Source organism: Mustela nivalis, assembly GCF_964662115.1.
Source record: "Mustela nivalis genome assembly, chromosome: 9".
In the NCBI taxonomy this organism is placed as follows: Eukaryota; Metazoa; Chordata; class Mammalia; order Carnivora; family Mustelidae; genus Mustela; species Mustela nivalis.
This window is the reverse complement of record NC_139028.1, coordinates 65,448,915-65,470,448: the sequence shown is the minus strand read 5'-3', so window position 1 is coordinate 65,470,448 and position 21,534 is coordinate 65,448,915. Positions and strand designations below refer to the sequence as shown.

The 21,534-nt window shown below is 39.5% G+C and overlaps 2 protein-coding genes across 2 annotated transcripts; one reads left to right on the top strand and one right to left on the bottom strand.

Annotated features, from left to right (window-relative positions):
* Nucleotides 1-842: 842 nt before the first annotated feature.
* On the bottom strand, nt 843-1,793 carry LOC309840140 (olfactory receptor 52K1-like; the record flags this gene model as incomplete). The annotated part of the gene is made up of 1 exon (XM_082682206.1): nt 843-1,793. One exon carries the CDS (start codon nt 1,791-1,793, stop codon nt 843-845), a length of 951 nt encoding a protein of 316 aa, XP_082538332.1.
* A 15,137-nt stretch (nt 1,794-16,930) lies between these two features.
* Nucleotides 16,931-17,878, top strand: LOC309840151 (olfactory receptor 52P1-like; the record flags this gene model as incomplete). Its single annotated transcript, XM_082682224.1, has 1 exon — nt 16,931-17,878. The coding sequence occupies one exon, from the start codon at nt 16,931-16,933 to the stop codon at nt 17,876-17,878; it is 948 nt and encodes a 315-aa protein (XP_082538350.1).
* Between the last annotated feature and the right edge of the window lie 3,656 nt (nt 17,879-21,534).

Genomic DNA, 21,534 nt, shown 5'->3' with positions numbered 1-21,534 from the left:
CTTAAAGATATAGATATAGATATAGATATAGATATAGATATAGATATAGATATAGATATATTCCCAGTACCCAGCATAGATGTGGTATTCAATGTTTTGTGACTGGATTCTCAAGTAAATGAAGAATTCACATCCTTGGTGAAAACATAAGCTACATGTATTTGCAAAGAAAGTGTTGTATGATGGATAAAGAAATGTCAGAGGACATGTTTTACTCAAAATGCTTAATGAAAGGGACTGGCCATGAGAATATAGAGGTCAAAAGAAGTCAAAGACTACATAAGCTGATTCAATTGAAGAAATAAATTTTAACAAGCAAAACTGACTTAGAACCTGTAGTGCTGGAAGATCATGAGCTCCCCCAAACTGGTAGTATTTACCCAGAGACTGGACATCAGCTTTCAGATTATTACAGTTACTCTTGCCTCAGATGAAATTTGGGTCCTTCCCAGGTCCTAATTCCAGTGACTCTGGAGAGAAACTCAGGTTCTCAAAGTCTTAGTAAAATTGAAAGCATCTTTGTGTCTTTAGATGACATTACCAAAGATAGAGTGAGTCAAGCCTTTGTCACGCCTCGTGATAGAGTGGGCTCTTTGGGAAGAAAGCAAAGTCAGCAGTTTGAATCCAAAGGCTATCAAAGGACATTGTACCATGAATCCTGATCAGACTGATGACTGAGTTTCAGGGCAGCAATTGATTTTTTTTCATTATACCAGGACATCATTTAGTTTTCCTCCTTGTGCATGTAAACTCTGGCATCCTTCTATTTCCTCTCATACCCCTGCCCCGATTCCAGCATTCAGTCTGTCCCACTCTTTCTCCACCTGCCTCTCACACTACACTTAGACATTCTTTCTTGGGAATAGTCCTAAGACTCGCTCACGAATCTGCTTGGTCTTGACACCATAGATGACGGGATTGATCATGGGTGGGAAGAGCAGATAGAAATTAGCAAAGAGTATGTGGACATGAGGAGCAGCCTGGCGAGCCACACGGTGCATGACTGAAGAGATGACCACAGGTGTGTAAAAGGCTAAGATTGCACCTATGTGAGAGACACAAGTCCCAAAGGCCTTGTAGCGGGCCTCCTGAGAGGCAAGCTGTAGGACTGCTCGAAGGATGAAGATATAAGACAAGATAACAAACAGCAGGTCCAACACCACTATAAACATGGCCACAGCAATGCCATAGATATTGTTGAAGCGAGTATCCCCACAGGCCAGCCTTACCACGGCCATGTGCTCACAGTAGCAGTGGGCAATCATGGGGCCTCGGCAGTAGTGGAAGCGTTTGAGCAGAAAAGGGAGTGGAGTCATTAGTGTCACAGCCCGAGCCACAGCAGCCATGCCAATCTTGGTGATAAGGGGCCCAGTCAGCACCGTAGTGTAGTGCAGGGGCTTACAGATAGCCACGTAGCGGTCAAAGGCCATGGCCAGCAGCACTGCTGACTCCATGATAGAGAAGGAATGGAGAAAGAACATCTGGACCAGACAGCCATAGAAGCTGATCTCCCGATCTCTGAACCAAAAAACAGCTAACATTTTGGGAAGTGTCGTAGAAGAGAGGACCAGGTCAATGGTTGCCAACATGGCCAGAAAGAGGTACATGGGCTCATGGAGGGCTGCATCAACCCGAATAATGAAGAGGAGGGTACAGTTGCCTAGCAGGGCTAAAGTATAGGCTGAGCAGAAGGGAATGGAAATCCAGTTATGTAAGTGCTCCAGGCCTGGGATTCCCATTAACACAAAGACTGCCGGATGGGTTGAGGTGATATTGGAGGCTGATGTGGCCATTGGAAATTTTCTTCCTGTCATCCCCTTCCACAGGGCTCTTCCAGAAGGTATCCAGTATCAGCAGAATTATAGCATTCAATTTCAAACTCTGATCATTCACATGGAAGGATTAGCTCTTGATCTCATTTCTAGTCCTTCAATTAGAAAATAATCCTAATATACATTATGAGAAATACATGATCTCTGCCCTCAACATGTTTGAAAATCATTGGGTAAGTGGCACCTGGGTGGCTCAGTGGGTTAAAGCTTCTGTACCGCCCCCCATTCCTGCCTGCCATTCTGCTTGTTTGTGATCTGTCAAATAAATAAATAAATAATATATATATATATAATATATATATATAATTATATATAATATAATTTATATATATAATTTATTTATATTATTATATATAATATAATTTATATATTATTTATTTATAATAAATAAATTATATATATTATATATATATATTAAAAATCATTGGGTAATCAACATTCAATATCAATTAAGCGAATATCACAAGGCACTCTTCATTGAGGAATTGAGTGGAAAAAGAGCTTTCTGTGGTCTTTGGCTCAGAACCACTTTGTAAAAGATATAGACCCCTGCTATGTTCAAATCTTACCCAAGACATTCACTGTCTTCCAATTGGTTCCAAACTCAGGCTACATCTCTAATTATGAAAGGAGTGTCTCTGTCCTTCAGATGTCTATCTTGGCTGTATGAAAAATAATTAAGACTAGCATCTTCTAATATTTCACTTCCCTCCATGTTCTATAAATTTTTCTCTAGCAAGGGTTCCATAGGTCTTTATTTAATGCTCAGCAATCTCACCAACTAAAGGTGTATTTTTTTAAAAGATTTTATTTATTTATTTGACAGATAGAGATCACAAGTAGGCAGAGAGGCAGGCAGAGGGAGAGAGGGGGAAGCAGGCTCCCTGCTGAGCAGAGCCCGATGTGGGGCTCAATCCCAGGACCCTGGGATCATGATCTGAGCAGAAGGCAGAAGCTTTAACCCACTGAGCCACCCAGGCGCCCCTAAAGGCATATTTGCAGCCAACTTGAGAACATGAAAAGACCTATCATAGTTTTGCTTCACCTAAATTTAACTTCCATTTCTACATGCTTCTACCTTCACCCACTTTTCTTTCTAACATCCAGGACATTCAAAGGAAGAGATGCTCCACTCCCACCTTTTTGGAAGACTGAACTTTACACCATTCTTTTTCCTTCTGGGATCCTTTATCTTTCTATCTCCTTTTTATCCCTTTTATCATTCTCTTTGAAAAAGCTTAAACATTTGTTTCTCAGAAATTTGATCTGTGCTTCCTTCTCTGTTTTCTCAGTTTATATTTTAAAGGTTTATTCTGAGAATGGAGATATCATTAAACAATTAGCACAATGGATAAATGGATAAAGAAAATGTGATACACACACGAATATTATTCAGACATAAGGAAGGAAATCTTACCATTGGTAGTAGCATAGATGGAATTTGAGAGCATTATTCTAAGTGAAATAAGTCAGATAAAAAATACTGTACAATTTCGGGGTGCCTGGGTGGCTCAGTGGGTTAAGGCCTCTGTCTTCAACTCAGGTCATGGTCTCAGGATCCTGGGATAGAGACCTGCGTCAGGCTCTCTGCTCAGCGGGGAGCCTGCTTCCCCCTGCCCCCGGCTGCTTCTCTACCTGCTTGTGATCTCTGTCAAATAAATAAATAATATCTTTTAAAAAATAAATCTTTAAAAAAATACTGTACAATCTCACTTTTGTGTATAATCTTTAAAAAATGAATAGATAGAAAAAGGAACCCTCATGCAATGTTGGTGGGAATGCAAATTGGTGCAGTCACTCTGGAAAATAGTATAGAAATTCATTAAAATTTGGAAATAGACCCTATGATCCTATAGTCATAGTGCTGGGTATTTACCTAAAGAATACAAAAGCACTTCAATACAAAATACAAAATTCAATACAATGCAAAAACAATTCAAAGGGATACATGCACCTCTGTTTATTGCAACATTATTTATAATAGCTAAATTAGGGAAGCAGCCCAAGTGTCCACCAATAGACAAAAGGATATGGAAGATGTGGTATATATACACAATAGAATATTATTCAGCCATAAAAAAATGAAATCTTGCCATTTACAAAAACATGGATGGATCTAGGGAGTATAATGTTATGTGAAATAAGCCAGTCAGAGAAAGAAAAACACTATATGATTTCATTCATATGTGGAATTTAAGAAACAAAACAAATGAACAAAGGGGGAAAAAAAGACAAACCAAAGACTCTCAACTATAGAGAGCAAAGGGTTACCAGAGGGGAGGTCGGTGGGGGATGGGTGAAATAGGTGAAGGGGATTGGGAGTATCTTGATGAGCACTGAGTAATATATGGAATTGTTGACTCACTATGTTGTATACCTGAAACTAACAGAACACATGTTATTTACACTGAAATTAAGATTTTTTAAAAATGAACTTGGAAAAAAAAATGAACTCATGAACAAAACAGATTTATGGCTACTAGGGGTGGGAGAAATAGGTGAAGGTAGACAAATGGTACAAACTTCCAGGTATAAGTTCTGGGGATGTTCTGTACAGCCTGGTGACTATAGTTAATATAGTTAATACTATAACATATATTTGAAAGTTGCAAAGAAAGTAGATCTTAGAAGTTCTCACCATCAGAAAAATATTGTAGCTATGTGATGTGATGAATGCTAACTCAACTTATTGTAGCAACCATTTTATAATATATATATCAAATCATTGTTGAACACCTCAAACTAATATAATTTATGTCAATTATATCTTAAAGCTGGAAAAAACTCATTTTAAAAATAAAAACCATTAGCACAAATCTAGAATACAAAAATGTGCTTAGTAAATATGGGCATTTTTTGAACTGCAGAAACTAAAAGTTAAGTCACTGACAATCACATATTTAGAAAATGTCAAATATTAAACCTGAACTTTGAGAACTCTTGTTTCCCGCCTTCAAATCCAATGTCTTAAGTTGCTGTATTCTTCCTCTACCTTGTTGTTCCACAGACAGTTCAAATTCAGCATGTCCAAGTGAAAGAAATAAAACTCTTAACTCCTCACCATGGTGTAGGGGAAAGTTTTAGAATTCTTAGGCATGAGTAATGATTGTGTCATCAGTCGACCAACAGAAACTAACATTAATCTCTGATATTTTTAAAGTTTTAGCTTCTCAACCTATAACTGAAGGCAATAACCATACTTCCCACGATATACTTCCCCCAACCATCTCACCAAGTTTTATGGTGAGGAAAGACAAAAACATGTGAGAATAGACCCTGCAAACTGTGACCCATTGTGCACATGCTATTTGTGCTTACGGTCTGCCCCCTTTCTACAATGTTTATTTTGATTAATATCAGCACCATCATGTATTCTTTGGCTTTGTCTCTTCCATCTAATCACCTCTTAACTTGGTTCCCCTTCATAGCACAATTTTATAAAAACTTGACTGTATTTGATCTCTACTTCCTCATCCCTCATTTAATTTCCAGTCCTTTCCAAGCCACCTTCCATCTCCACTCCTTCCCTTATGTTTTTTCCCCTTACTCTCTCCTTCTCCTTTTCTGTCTTCTTTTATTCCCTCTTTTATTTTCATATTACCTTACTAGGTGCTCGCTTTTGTTCCACTTGGATTTTTGTTTTTGTTTTGTTTTGTTTTGTTTTTTTATCATCTACATTCAGGGGATTATCAAATGCATAGCTTCTACTCTGAGTTCCAGACACGTGTATCCTACTGCCTATTGGACCTCTCCACTTAGATGTTCCACATTCATATCAAACAATACGGCCAAAATGGAAATCTTTTTATCTCCCCACAAACTATTTCCTCCCCTTGCATTGTCCATCTCAGCACATATTCTGGCCATCTATCCTGTAGCAAGGTCAGAAACCCAGGTATAATCCTTGATTCAATCCTCTCCCCCTTCCTTTGTATCCAGCTCATAAACAAATCCTATCAATCTGAAAAATTTATAATTTTTTATTTACAATCTGTAATTTATTCCCTACTCTTTTCCTTATCCCCTGACAGCATTCTCATTTAATTTACCATCTTTCATCCAGACCACAAAAGTCTTATAACTGGTCTCTGTGGTCTGAATTTTGAGCGCTTCATACTCCATTCTCTATACTACAGCCAAATAATCCATTAAACAGGCAAATTATACTGGGCCAGGGTTTGTCCCAAGACTTTCATGGAATTACCATTGCAGTGAGGATGAAATCCACACTCCTCACTCTGGTTTACAAGTCTCTGCATAGTCTGGCCCCTGTTCACTATTCAGCTTTCTCCCCTCTCACCTCTCCTTTCATTATGCTCCAGTCATAGACTCCTACCAGCTGCCAAAGCTCCTGGAGCTCTTTCTAAGTCAGTGATGCCCCCTTGATCCTGCCCCTAAATTGTCTCCCATGCTGCTTTTCTCCTCTCAGTGACTTTTGTCTTCCCAGATTCATATCACTGGCCTGTGTCACTATAATGACTACCCCTTTAAATAAATTAAAGATGACACAAAGAAATTCCATGCTCATGGGTTGGAAGAATGAATATTATTAAAATGTCAACACTATCCAAAGCACAAAGCTATCTACGGATTCAGTGCAATCAAGGTATCACAATCTTAGATTTCAAGATAGTCTACAAAGCTGTAATAACCAAAACAATATGGTACTGGCACAAAAATAGACATATAGATCTGTAAAACCAAATATCTCTCCCCTGGCAAGGGAGAGAGGCAAAAGCAAAATTAAACCATTGGGACCACACCAAAATGAAAAGCTTTTGCACAGTGAAGGAAACTATCAACCGAAAAAGGCAAGGTACTGAACAGGAGAATATATTCAACACCAAAAAAAGCAAACTGATTAAAACATGGACAGAGGACCTGAATAGACACTTTTCCAAAGACATACAGATGATCAACAGACACATGATTGGTGATGTTGAACATCTTTCACCAGAGAAATGTGAATAAAAACCAGGATGATTTGAATCTCCCTGATGGCTAATGGATCTTGGAACACTTAAAAAATAAAATTATAAAAAAAAACAACCCAAGATAAGCTACCCCTTTATACATGTCATAGTGCTAAAATTAAGAAGAAACACACAAATATTGGTGAGAATGTGGAAAAAAAGGAAACTCTGTGCACTGTTGCTTAGAATGCAAGTTGGTGCAGCCACTCTGGAAAATTGTGGAAGTTCCTCAAAAAATTAGAATTACCATAAAACCCAGGAATTCCACTACTGGATATTCACTGGAAGAAAATGAAAACACTAATTCAAAGAGATATGCAGCCCTAGTTTATTGCAGGATTATTTATAGTAGCCAAGACATGGAAGCAACCCAAATGTCCATCCATAGATGAATAGGTAAAGAAGATGTGATATGTACACATTCACCACACAATATATGGAATATTTCTCAGCCATAAATAATGATCTTGCCATTTTCAATAACATGAATGGACCTAGAAAGTACAATGCTAAGTGAAATAAGTCTGAAAGACACATATCATGTGATTTCACTCATATGTGGAATTTAAGAAACAAAACAAACAAAAAGTCTTAAAGGCAGAGAACAGACTGGTGGTTGCCAGAAGGTAGGTGGGTGGGGAGATGGGAAGAGTAAAGGGGATTAGGAGTACACTTATGAGCGGTGAGTCATGTATAGAATTATTGAATCATTCTGCTGTAGACCTGAAACTAAAATAATACCATATTAATTATATCTGAATAAAAAACCTCCTCTTCAGTCTTCTACCCCTACTCAATCTACTACTATAATGTGCAGACCACATATTCTATCCCTACTGAAAACTGCATATAAGAACTTACTGCTACAAGGAAAATTAAAAACTACTCAACATGCTTATTAATTTGTTCCTGCCTAAATTAAGGAACAACCTCACTTCTTCACCATTCCCTAAAACATTCATCCTGGTTTCAGCCACACTGGGTTATCTGTCACTTCCTGAAAGGCATGCTTAAAGCTCATACTATTTATCTGAAATGCTTTCCTCTGCCCCTTTCCATACCTGGCCAAGATCCTGCCACCTTCTTAGTAAAGTCTTCTCAGACTCCTCCAGGCAGATTTTACTCAGTGTTGTCAATGAGGACTCATTAACATCCTGAATTAAATAACATAAGGAGAGTATGATCCTTGTTGCCAGTGCAAATGTCTGTCCATTTGCTGTGACTTATTTCTATATTCACAGACTCTACTGAACATTATTGATGATCAGTAAGTGCTATTTAAATAAATGTATGAATGACTCTCTGGAGAAAGGTTCTCCTCTCCTGCTGATGTATTATATACTACCATCTAATTCAAATTGAAATTTACTGAGTATCACCCAGTTTTGAGCACATCCACAGAGAGAAATTCTGTGAAATCCTCTCTAATTTTAGTTATGTAGATCAGATTTCAAACAGGTCCCTCCTCTTCTCTGAGTGCCCCTGCCTCTTACTTTCTGTATGCTCCTGTTGCCCATATCTGGCCCTCGGGTTTATTTGCCCATATACCTCATTCTCACAGCTTGCCTATTCTGTTTAAATGCCTTAATAATTCATCAAGCTTCCTTCTTTCCAAGTTTAAATGAAATCTGGCTGTAATTCTGTTCACAATCCAACCCTGCTTATCCAGTCTCCTCCGACCCCTGCACTCTTCACCTACTTGGTATAAGTGTTTTATCCAGTCCTTACATGTCTTTGTACTATGCCTCTTGTTTGCATAGTCAAGACATCAGCAAATGACAAAAGGAAGTCTGGGTCACTTGTTTCTTTGTCTCCCCCAAAAGTGCATGTGGCTCTGCACCTAAAATATTCAGTCAGTATTATAAACTGGCTACCCCTTTAACTTGAGAGGACTTTAGAAAGATGTAATTGGGAAACTGAGTCCCCAAATGGTCATGGAGGAAATAAGTAGCAGAGCTAGGACTAGATTCCACAGCTTCTGACCCTCATGCCAGAATTCTGTTTACAGGACCATGTTGCAATGATACAGCTAGTTGTTGCTAACGCCTTTAATAAGCAAGTATACCCGACCTGGTCCTTCCATCTCCCTATTTCAGATTTTTCCTTTTTGTCCCAGGACGATCACACCAGCTCTGACTGTGGTGAGGCCAGAATGTGAAGTAGGAGGAAAGCAAGTGGCACTAATAAGGAATTAACTAACCTGGTATGGGTTATTTAGTTAAGGCTTTCTTGAAGTGGTCCCTAATGTACCATACAGAAGGAGCACAGCCCTGGGAAGCAGAAAGGGATTTCTTCAAACGGCGACATAGGAGGATCTGAAATTTGTAGAAGATAAAGGCTTCAGGAGGATAGAAAGCAGGTCCTCTGTTCGATAGACAGACATATAGGATGAGAATGCTAGAAGACAAGAGAATCAGGAGGTGAGATAATGCCTGAGACAAGGATAAATTGTTTGGGCATGAGAGGTACTGAGGAAGGGACTCTGCCCATGCACTCCAAAGCTCACCTCCCCATACATACTAACCTAGTCTCTTCCCCTCAAACATTATACACACTTCTCCTAGTGGTTCTCCACTTAGCCTTTGGGTATTCCTTCTAGTCATTACTGTTTTCAGTCTGATTTCTGCCATTATCCTGGTTATTCTAATTTTCTCTGTCAGCCTAGCTCACATGGCTGCTTATGTCCTCCCGGTACCCTGTTCCAGCCCTTTAGGAGCCAGCTGACCTAGCATAAGTGCCCCTCCTCTGTCTGCTTGCTCCTCACCCCATTCACACTACCTCCCTGACTATGCTTTGTGTACGCCTGGTCTTCCCTGCCACCAATAACCTGGTGTGCTCTCACCCCCTCCAGCTGGAGGCTCAGTTCTTTTTCTGCTGGTTTTAGGAAAACCTGATACAGTTTTCCTTAGTGAGAGAAGGCTGGGAAAGAGAGAGTTGGAAAGGAGAAGTTTGGCTATATCCTCATAATCACCTACTCTTTCCCCAAAAGAAAAGAAACAGCAGGCCCAATCCCTGAGGAACATCCTGAAAGGGACCCAAGATGGGCCTGGTGTCTTCCCTGGAGGTCACTCTAGAGACGTCTGTCCCAGTCTCTGATCTTCAGGGGTTCCAGCTCCTGGCTTCCTTCAACCCTACTCTCTCACCACTCTGTGGCACTCAGTACCTCCCTTGAGGCACAGTGCCTCCCTTGAGGCACAGTGTAGTCTGGCTTCACAATCACTGGGCCTCTTTCCACCCTCACCTTCCTGCCCTGCAGTGCCTACTGAGAAATAGAGCTGCCTCAGAATATGCAAATAGATGCCTGCTGTGTGTACTTGGATTGTGGACTTAGAAAGCTGGGGTTCAGTTTTAACTAGGTCAAGGTTATTGGGTTTTTTTGTTTTGTTTTTTTGTTTTTTTGGTTTGGAATTTTGAGGTTTTGTTTCATTTTGTGGATGAAACTGTGAGTTGAGGTTATGAGTGGGAGATTAGGTTTAAAGCCTAGTTTGTGACCTTGATGAGGCACTTAACTTCTGTTTCTTGGATTGTTTCCTTACCCACCATATGGGGACAATTATCCTGCCTACCTCTCACAATTTGGGATCCAGTGAGATCACTGAGCTATACTCATCCATGTTTTTATTACTCAGTTAACTATCAACCATTAATAACAATACCAAAGGTAATGCTTTTCTCCTATCACTGGTCTCAGCATCTGCTATTCTGCCATAGTCCTGAGAGGGGAATTTGGTTTTCACAGGGGCTTCTCTGTCATTTAACCTGAACTAATTCTCCATGAGACAGCCCAACAGCTCCTACTGAGACTATATACTTCTGGCTTCCCATCTCATCTGACAGAAACATCCAGAGTCTATATTAGATGTTCTAAGTCTTGTCCTTCAGGAACAAGCACTGAATTGTCTTCACCTAGAGTCTTCAGAACACATTGGTTTTAGGCAAGCCTTCTACACAGAGCTTGTGTTAAAGTCTGAGTTAAACTGCAGAAACAGAGACAGGTGGTGATCCTGATTTGAGATTCACAAGCTCATTTGGAAGCAGTCAGAGAGGAAGTACCCAGGTTGAATTAGGGAAAGATCATGGTAGTTTTATGTTTAACATTTTATGAGGAACTACCTACCATCCCATTTTCCACACCAGCTGTACAATTTTGCATTCCCATCAACAAGGTACAGGATTCCTATTTCAATACCTCATTACACTCAGAATTGTCTGTTTTTTTATAATAACCATCCTAATGGATATGAAGTAATACATCATGGTGTTTATATTTGCTCTCCCCTAATGATTAGTGAGGTTGAGCATCTTTTCTTGAGCTAATTGGCCATTTGTATATCTTCTTTGGAGAAATGTCTATTCAAGTCCTGTGCCCTTCAGATCACTACATTTGTATCTTTAGGGTAAATACCCAGTAGTGCAATTGCTAGGTCATAGGATAGCTCTATTTTCAACTTTTTGAGGAACCTCCATACTGTTTTCCAGAGTGGCTGCACCAGCTTGCATTCCCACCAACAATGTAGGAGGGTTGGCCTTTCTTCACATCCTTGCCAAAACGTGTTGTTTCTTGTGTAGTTAATTTTTGCCATTCTGACAGGCATGAGGTGATATCTTTGTAGTTTTGATTTGCATTTTCAAGAATCTTTTCTAGTCTTTGTATCTCTAAGACAATGTCAGAAAAAAATTGAGTCATCAGTAGGTTTATTGACTTATTGTCTGAAGTCAAGCTTCATGTCTGCCTGCCCTACATTTAATTAGAATCCCATCTGTTCATTCAACAGTGTTCTCTCTATACCCTACATCATTACTATCTTCTTTTGAGTACTATCAAAGACTAATTCACCCTGGTATCTGCCTTCACAAAACCCACTGTGTAGGCAGGCGAGAATTCTACCACTGAACCACCAATGCAAAACCCACTGTGTAGGAAGATGACTGAAAGGTAATAATGTAATGATCATAACAATAATAATCAGTGAAGATTTTTCATGTCACAAGAACTGTATTAAACTATTGTTAATATTATTAATTATTAATATTATTAATACAGTTTATGTTTAAACATCTTATATGTACTATCTCGTGATAACCCTACCCATTTTTACAGATGGGGAACAAGAGGCTAAGAGCTGTTATTTGACTAAGTTTACACCAATAAAATTCAAAGTGACAGTATCACACACAATAGCATTTGATAAAGTGTTGTGAGGATGAAAGGAAAGAAAGGATACTCACTACAGCTCAGATTATCTTTGATTTGCATTTTCCTGATTAGTGATGATGAGCATATTTCCATGCGTCTGGCCATCTATATTTCCTCTTTAGAAAAATAACCTACTCAGTTTCTTTGCCCATTTTTTAATTGGATTTTTTTGGGGTGTTGTATAATTTCTTCATATATTTTGGAAATTAACCCCCTTTTAAAATTTTATTATGTTAGTCGCCATGCAGTACAGCATTAGTTTTTGATGCAGTGTTCCATGATTCATTATTTGTATATTATTGGATATGTCATTTGCAAATATCTTCTCCTATGTAGTATGTTGCTTTTTGTTTTTATAATGATTTCTTTCACTGTGCAAAAGTTTATTTTGAGGTAGTCTCAATATTTTATTTTTGCTTTTGTTTCCCTTGTCTTAGGAGACTTATCTCCTTTGACATTGATACTCAATGTCAAAGAAATTACTGCCTGTGTTCTTTTCTAGGATTTTTACCATTTCAAGTCTCATATTTAGGTCTTTAAACCATTTTGAGGTTTTTTGTGTGTCTGGTATTAGAAAGCAATCCAGTTTCATTCCTTTGCATATTGCTCGCCAGTTTTTCCAGCACCATTTTTTGAAGAGACTGTCTTTTCCCCGTTGTATATTTGTCTCCTTTGTAGATTAATTGGTCATGTAGGCAAGAGTTCATTTCTGGGTTCTCTGTTCTATTGGATTGGGGTGAGGGGACGGGCAAAATGGATGAAGGGGAGTGGGAGATTCAGGTATAAATAAGTCACAGGAATAAAGCAGAACATAGAGAATATAGTCAATGATATTGTAATAGTGCTGTGTGGTGACAGATGGTAGCTACACTTGTGTTGAGCATAGCATAATGTATAGAGATATTGAAATACTATTTTGTACACCTGAAATTAATGTAATGTTGTGTGTCAACTATAGTCAAATAAAATTTTTAAATGTTAACTTTGAACTGGGCTTCACTGGTTGCCAGAAAATGCCTATTATCCTTTGTGTGCCATGTTTTACACCTGCTTTCTTTTCTCCTTCATGTACACCTTCCTCCAAGCCTACCTTCTACTTCTGAATATTTGGCTAAGTTTTACAGCACTAACTGTTTTCTGCTGAATGAGCCTGTGTCTTTTTTTATATCTATAGTTCTCATTAAATTATAACTAATTTTTTACGTCTGCCCATCCCAAACCAGACTATGAACAAAAAGGTGTGATCCTTCAACTCTATGCCCTCACATCTAGCATAATTCTTTCCATATAGTAGATGCTCAGTCAATGATCATTGTGTTAGATAATGAAATAATTTTTTACCAAGTGCTTGGCCCAGACCAGGCACAATAAGTGCCTTGCATATGTCATCTCATTTAATATTCATTGCCTCTTCATTTTGCAGTGAGAACTGACAGAGAAGCTAAGTAGTTTAGCCAAAAGAAACATTGAGAAGTAAATATCTAGGACACATGGAAGGGGCCAGGAGAAAAAGTGAAATTTCTTAAATTGTATTCCTATGCCAGAAAGCCTTTAATATTATTTGTGTGCAGGTGTCTGTCCACCCCCTTTCCTATCTACTCCAAGCTTTCAGGATAAATATGTATTACCCTATTTTCTCCCTTCCCTTAGCCAAATATTATAACTTCAATTTTCCACCTCTTTCTGAATCCCAAAGGTCTTTTTAAACATCTTCATCCCTAAGGAATTTTTACTCTCAAATAGGGCCTTAATAGGATAAATATTCCAGCCTTTTTGCTCCCCACACACTAATCCCTACAGGACCTGAGACTTCACTACCACTCCCTGACCCAGACTTGGTAAGTCTATCTGTATAATCAACCCCATAATATGCAAACTAAGAGCAGGCTAAAGACCTGGCTGCACTAAGATCATTTTCTCACTGAGATGGTCTTTGCTTCAGATAAAAGGGACTTACAAATAAATCACACTTCTTGACCACTGCTATGCACCATATAGTACTCTTCAGATGAATGTCCCCCATCAGGACTCCTCACAGTAACCTTTGAAGTAGGAATCAATCTCTTCAGGTTGCAGATGAGGAAGCAGTTTGACAAAGGTTGGGTGACTTGACTGCAACCACACGGTTGGTGAGTTAGGAGCACTGAGATTTGCATTGAGCAATGGATGTTATATGCAAACAATGAGTCATGAAACACTACATCAAAAAAAAAAAAAAAAAACTGATGATGTCCTGTGTGGTGACTAACAAAACATAACTTAAAAAGGAGAGCTGAGATTTGAAGTGGGCTTCTCTTACTCGTCCACTAATAAAAATCTCATCCTTGGCAAGTAGCCTTCCAGATACTCATAAGCACTTCCAGCAATGAACGACTTGTTCCTTTCCTCAGGAGGCAGCTTTGTTGCTGTACTTGAGCTCCTGTTCTAACATATTTTAGGTAAAGCCTTTTTTAATACAAAATGCTAAGGCAATTCAGAACAATGGGAGGGACAGAAAGTAGAATTATTCTGGGTGAGTTATGTGGAAGGGGCTGAGAGTCTCTCCTTGCCATATCTCTGGAGAAAGATAAATTAGAAGAAAATTACAATATAGCAGAAGAGCATTCACAGGTAGAGAGAAAAAGTTGTAAGTGTCTCTAGCCACTCACCTCCAACATGGAGAAGGTTTGGGAACCATGCCACTCCCCTCCCAACCCACAGCCTAGGGATCATTGAATCAGAAGTGGCAAAAGCTCCTTTGAATGCTGGCAATGGTAATCCACCTCCTGCCTTGTGTCACTTCCCAATGCCCTACAGTCTTATCCTGGACATTTTTTATGTGATCTCACTCAAATATTATTGAAGACAGGAAGTGATGACCCCCAAGACTTTCACCTTGATCTCTTTTAGAATCCAGGCACACTATGTTCAACATATGCTTTTCCAACTTCATTTTCTCTATCTGTGCAAATGGGTCTGAGGCAAGGGGAGCAGGCAGTCATTGCGCTATGTAACTTCAAAGATAGAGTGAACATTCTTTGAGAGGCAACTCAGGCTGAGGGAACCGAGTCAATTATTAAAAGGCTGAGTGGAAGAAGGAAAAAGGGGAAAAGCAAGACTGTCCCATTTATGTCTGGATTATTCAGCTTTCAATTTTCTCCACACCAAAGAAAGGGCCTTGAAGTATGGACACTCCAAAACAGTGTCTTAACTAAATGTATGTACCTGTGTCTTCTGAGTATAGCCTTGTTCATGCATTTTATTCAGCAACATATATAGACACACAGTTACATGCTGAACTAAGCACATAATATGCTCATTCATAGAACAGAACAGGTTTACATATACCATTTTACAAGGACCGCCCTCCCAGATTGTTCTGTCCCTGACCCTTCAGCCACCAACAAAACTGAAATTCCCTCTGGATATACTTGATCCCAAGCTGAATGATAGAAATTCAGGGAGGCGAAATAGTACAGAAGAAAAAAAATAGGAAACACATGGAAGAAGGGATGATGAGGCATAAAGGGACAAGATGGTTGTCTCAGTATCACAGTGAAAGCCACAGTTGGCACTGGGATGGCATACTGGTCCAGGGTCCCTTCACCCAGACCACATTAGAAGAGCTTACTTTCCCTTCTTGCCTCTTTTTTCTGGGTATGGATAGCTGGTATAAGGGATTGTTAGAAGAATTGCAGTTTAATGTTGGGGATATAAATGGGCTATCTCCAGAGGTTTCAGTTAATTCCACTCTGTCCCAACTAGCAACCAGAACACAGTTAAATCCCATTATATTAGAAATCAATGTGAGAAAGATACTTTCTCTCTCCTATGTCTATTCCTAGTTCTTGTTCTCAACTTTCCTTTTCATACTCCTGTTCCTCTACTATCCCCTTCTTGACTTTATTATTTAATCAAATTCTTTCTCAAATTCTCAGTTACTGGCTGGCTAGTGGATAAGAGAGTAATGAGAAGGTACACATAGGTAAGGGAAGATCAGGGGACATGGAAAGTGTGGATAATAGGCAAAGATACGCAGTGGAATAGTTAACATCTGCTTACAGTTAACAGTTGTGTCCCCAGTGATTAAAAATCACTTATACCATCTTTATGTACCTTCGATTTTTATGAGACTGTGTTTTCATCCCTCAATAACTTTATCAAATCACATATTATGGCCAAATTAGCCTGACCTCTGCCACTGACTAATTCTGCATCATCTCACTGTTTCTACCAGTATCCATACAGACACCTACAACAACCACAGGATGCAAGTACTAACATGAGCCAGGCAATGTTATGGCTTTAGCAGGCTGTAAGAGACTCAGGCCCTCACCATATGATGGTTGTTCTGGGTCAGAAGCCAGGTTCTGAGCCTCATCCATGAGTAACCATGGGCTCAGTGCCCTGAAAAACCCATTGAATATCCCCCACTCTCCTTTCTATTACTTCTCATCCTGATCTTCCCATCTTAAAAAGTAACTACATTTGAGTCTTCCATCCAATCTGCCTGGCCTTTCATCATTATGTCACCGTTTCATTGTCCCACAGGCAGATGGATCAGAAAGAAATGAGAATTTAGACAGAATAGGATTCTGTAAGGACTAGTAAGATTCTCTAGTCACTTTCCTTCACCATAGAGTGAGTTCTATAGCCATGCCACTCACCCTGCAGTCCCAGCCTAGATATCATTGAATCAGGCACAAGTGGAAAGGACTCCTTTGATCCCTGGTAATAACTTCACCTCATACCTTGCATCACTTCCCAATGCTCTACAACCTTCTGATCCCTGGATATTTCTCATGAGATCTAACTCAAATATTTTCTGCTGCCCACTTCATTTCAGCCACAGAATAAGAATGAATCCCTGTGGCTTCATCTCTCAGGGCTTCCTGGGGCTCAGAGCTGGGTAGTAAGGTCTTCTCTACCCACCCTACCTGGACCTGACCATGCAGTTCACAAACCACAGCCATCAGAACCCAAACTCTTTTCTGCTCATGGGAATTCCTGGCCTGGAGGCATCCCACTTTTGGATTGCATTTCCCTTCTGCTCCATGTATGCCCTGGCAGTACTTGGCAACATGGCAGTGCTACTGGTGGTACGATCAGAGCCTGCCCTGCACCAGCCCATGTACCTGTTCCTAAGCATGTTGTCCATCATTGACCTGGTACTCTGCACTTCTACTGTGCCCAAGCTCCTGGCGCTTTTTTGGACAAATGCTACTGAGATCAACTTTGAGGCCTGTGCTACCCAGATGTTCTTTATCCATGGCTTTTCAGCTGTCGAATCTGGTATCCTACTAGCAATGGCCTTTGACCGCTACTTGGCCATCTGCCGGCCACTGCACTATGGGTCATTGTTGCCCCCAGAGGCTGTGGGCAAGCTGGCAGCTGCTGCTGTATTTCGTGGCTTGGGGCTCATGACCCCACTCACCTGCTTACTGGCAAGGCTGAGCTACTGTAGCCGAGTGGTGGCCCACTCCTACTGTGAGCACATGGCTGTGGTGAAGCTGGCTTGTGGGGGCACACGGCCAAACAACATCTATGGTATCACTGCTGCCACGCTGGTAGTGGGCACAGACTCCATTTGCATCGCTGTCTCCTACACACTCATTATCCGGTCTGTGTTAGGCCTTTCCTCCAAAGAGGCAAGGGCTAAGACATTTGGCACTTGTGGCTCCCACCTTGGTGTCATCCTTCTCTTCTATACACCAGGACTCTTTTCATTCTACACACAGCGCTTTGGCCAGCATGTACCCCGGCACATCCACATCCTCCTGGCTGACCTCTACCTTGTTGTACCACCCATGCTCAACCCCATCATCTACGGCATGAAGACCAAACAGATCCGGGATGGAGCCCTCCGACTGATGAAGCGGGGCATTGTTCACTCTTAAGTCTTCAGCCCCACCCTGGAACTGTCTTCTTCCTTTAGGCCTTGAGCAATTCTTGGAGGAGGCCACTGAGAGGATGTAACCACCAGTTAACCTGTGAGTTGGCTGGGGGCATTTAGGCAAACCTTATCCATGTTTCTGTCCCTGGAACGTACATTCTTCCCACCATTCCCACAGTGAGAGCTGTTCCATGTAAACAGCCTTGAGAGAGTAAAGTATTGTTGGGCCCATCTGGACAGTATATCTGACTGAACCCAGTTAAGGCCTCTATATAAACTTTTAAGATTTAGCAGATGGGGGAAAAAAAAAAAAAGATTTTGCAGATAGGTACTTATCTTGTGGCCACCAAGACTAATCTCCTAAGGAAGTCCCTTGCTTATTTAACCTGCCACCTACCCGTCTTGAGTGGCCTGCCCCTTTCCTTCGTCTCTTCTTGCTCTTTGTGTATGGGAGCCAGTTTGTGAACCAATAGCAATGGTCTCTTGACCATTGCTGGTCAATGGTCAATGGTCTCTCGAGAGAGAAAAACACATACCCAATGGTATCCTTACTTTGATGAGGAGATATAGCATCAGTCTGCGTGAAGAATCATCAGATATTTCCCACTTGTGATGTAGATATGGTTACAAAGCCTAGGAATCCCCTGTCTATTGGGAAACATGGTCACCAAGCTGATGATGGCCTCCCAGAGAATTCTACACTGCTCTTCTAACATGGCTCCTACCTTCTAGGAGACCTTGATAAAATGAGAAAGACAGGTCTGATGATCTAAAAAGGAAAAATAATCCTCATCCATAGTCAGGTGTTTCAACTTGGGTATGGATACATGAATACCTCCCTCAGTGAACTCCAAGTTTGACAGGAGAAACACATACACAGAGAGGAGAAGCAGAGAAATGAAGACAGAACACTCAACAATGGACCACAGGGACAACTGTGTCCATGGTACAGAGAAATAAGCAACAAGGTGTAATGTCAATCTAGGAAGGTGAAAGTTTTCATCTCTTCAGTGAGCATTTAGTATGTTAAAAATCTAGGGGTATGGACTTGATTAGGTCAAAAATCCTGTGGAGACTGTTCACTGTTCACTGTTAAAGGAGAACTACATGTAGGGAGACAAGAGTGAAACAAATTAGTTTAATTAGCTAAATTAAACAAGTATGTTTAGGAAAAGCACAGGGACCATGGGTATTGAGTAAGGACACCTAAATTGCTCAGAGAAAAGAGATCCTAGTACCCACCTCTTTCATTCCACGTCTGTACAGATAGGAAAGCCTGTTTTCTCAGAAGCCTTCAACAATGCCTGGGTGTAAGGTGTGGTAACAAAGTCTCAGGCTAGATGATATCAAGCCCGTTCTCTGGGAGTGGCCATGTCGAGCTGCCAAGAAGCCTCAAATATCCAGGGAAAAGACCAGACCCCTTCGTTGGAGAGAAAATCAAGAAAGCAGTCCAGTTTGACCTCCAGAGCAGGTTTTAGAATTGAGAGTGATGGCTATGATTAGAAGGCCCATTAGGATCCAGAGTTCAGAGTCTCTGGTTTTGACATCCCTGCTTAGAATCCACATGCAGATAGGGAGTTAATAGGTATTTGGCTCCCAAGCAAAGCATTTTAGTAAGTTAGGGAAGAGCTTGCACAGAAGGCCACTCGCAGGCTCAGGAAGACCTAGCCTGTTCACTTCCTCCAGTTATAGCAATGGATTAGCTAACACTCTGCAGTGCCTCACAAGAATATGCATCATCGTCTTATAGTCTCATAACCATCTGATGAGGGCATATAATTACCCATACTTTACAGAGCCAGAGGCAGAAGATTAAGAAGGTAATAACTTGCCCAAGAAATCAGTAAATATCAGAGCCAGAATACAGATCTTTTTAATTCTAAATTCTGTGTTGTTTACCCCTTACCCAGTAAGTTCCTATAAATCTAGACCCTGAAACCAAAAATCTAATAATATTTAATCTAGGAATGAGGGGATAATTGTTTCCTAATATTACTGACCCTTCTGAGAATATGCAACATGCCAAACACTCTTCTAAGGTTTGGAAATATAATGATGATTCAGGAAGATAAATCCCTGGTGACAACTTGAATAGGCAACCTCAGCAAAATCTTCCCACCCATGTACTCTCAATGACTCCTGTGTTATGAAAATAATTCTTCCTTTACTTTAGGGCTCAAAAGTAGTAGCTTTAATTTACCCACAAACATCCCAGGTTTCCAGGCAACTAGAGACCTCAGACTGGCCAATAAATTCTAGTCTCCAGGATATTTAATTCAAATTATTGGGGAAATCAAGAAAATCGGCTATACACTATCTGGGACTATTGATTACAGTTGATTTTTTTTTCTAAAACTATTTTTTAATGAGGTATAATTTACCTAAAAAATGCATATGTTAAAAATATAGATGATATCTGACAAATGTGTGCAACAGAATAACCACCACCTTAATCAAGATACAGAATATTTTTATAATCCCAGAAAGTTCCCTTGTGCTCTTGCCAGGTAAAACCCTTAGGGGTCTCCCACTGAGAAAATCACTATTTGATTTTGATTACCTTGGATCAAATTTAAGTGTTCTAGAAGTTCATATTAGTGAAATAATGTAATATATATGTGTCCAACTTCCTTGGCTCAACATGTTTTTTATATTCATTCATATATTGTGCATGAGCTGTGAATTCCTTTTTATTTGCTAATATTTCATTGCATGAATACACTGAGTTTAACTACTTGGGGACACTTGAGTTGCTTCCTTTTTTTTTTTTTTTTACTATTATAAAAAACTGCTACGACTATTTCTTACACTAAAAGTAGAATTTCTGGGTTATAAGGTAAACATGTTTAATAGAATCTGCTGAATTGTTTTCCAAAGTAATTGTACCATTTTATACTCTTGCCAGGGCTGTAAGACACTTCTCAGTTGTTCCACATCGTGATCAACTCTTGAAACTACCAAACTTTTTTTATTTTAACCATTCCAATATGTGTAAAATGGTAATTTATGGGTTTTATTTGCATTTTTCTGATGACTGACATTGAGCAACTGTTTATACACTTAATGTTTGTGCATACACCTTCTATAAAATGTCAATGCCTTTTGTCCATTTTTATTGAACTTTTTGCTTATTGATTTGTACTAGTCATTTATATATTTTGAATACAAGTCATTTGTTATATAAACATAGTGAAAATATTAGCTAATTTTGTGGCTTGCCTTTTGATTTTCTTATAGATCTCTTTCGATAAAAAGAAATTTTTAGTTGCATATAAAGTAACTAATGAATCGTTGAACACTACAACAAAAACTTATGTACTATATGTTGGCTAACTGAACATAATGAAACAAATTTTTAGTTGCAAATTCAAAATTAGCAATCTTATTCATGGTTAGTGCTTTGTTTTATAGATTTAACTTTTAATTCTATGTCTGTGATCCAACACAAAAAATAATTGTATATGGTGTGAAGTAGATATCAAGATTTATTTTTCCATTTACAGATACTCAGTTCCTGAATTTGTTGAAAAAACTCTTTTCCAAATTGAATTGCCTTGGCAACTTTGTCAAATATCAGTCAACTCTTTATGTGTGGATGTATTTCTGGATTTTCTTTTCTCTTTGATTAATCTATTTGATTATCATATCAATCTCATATCC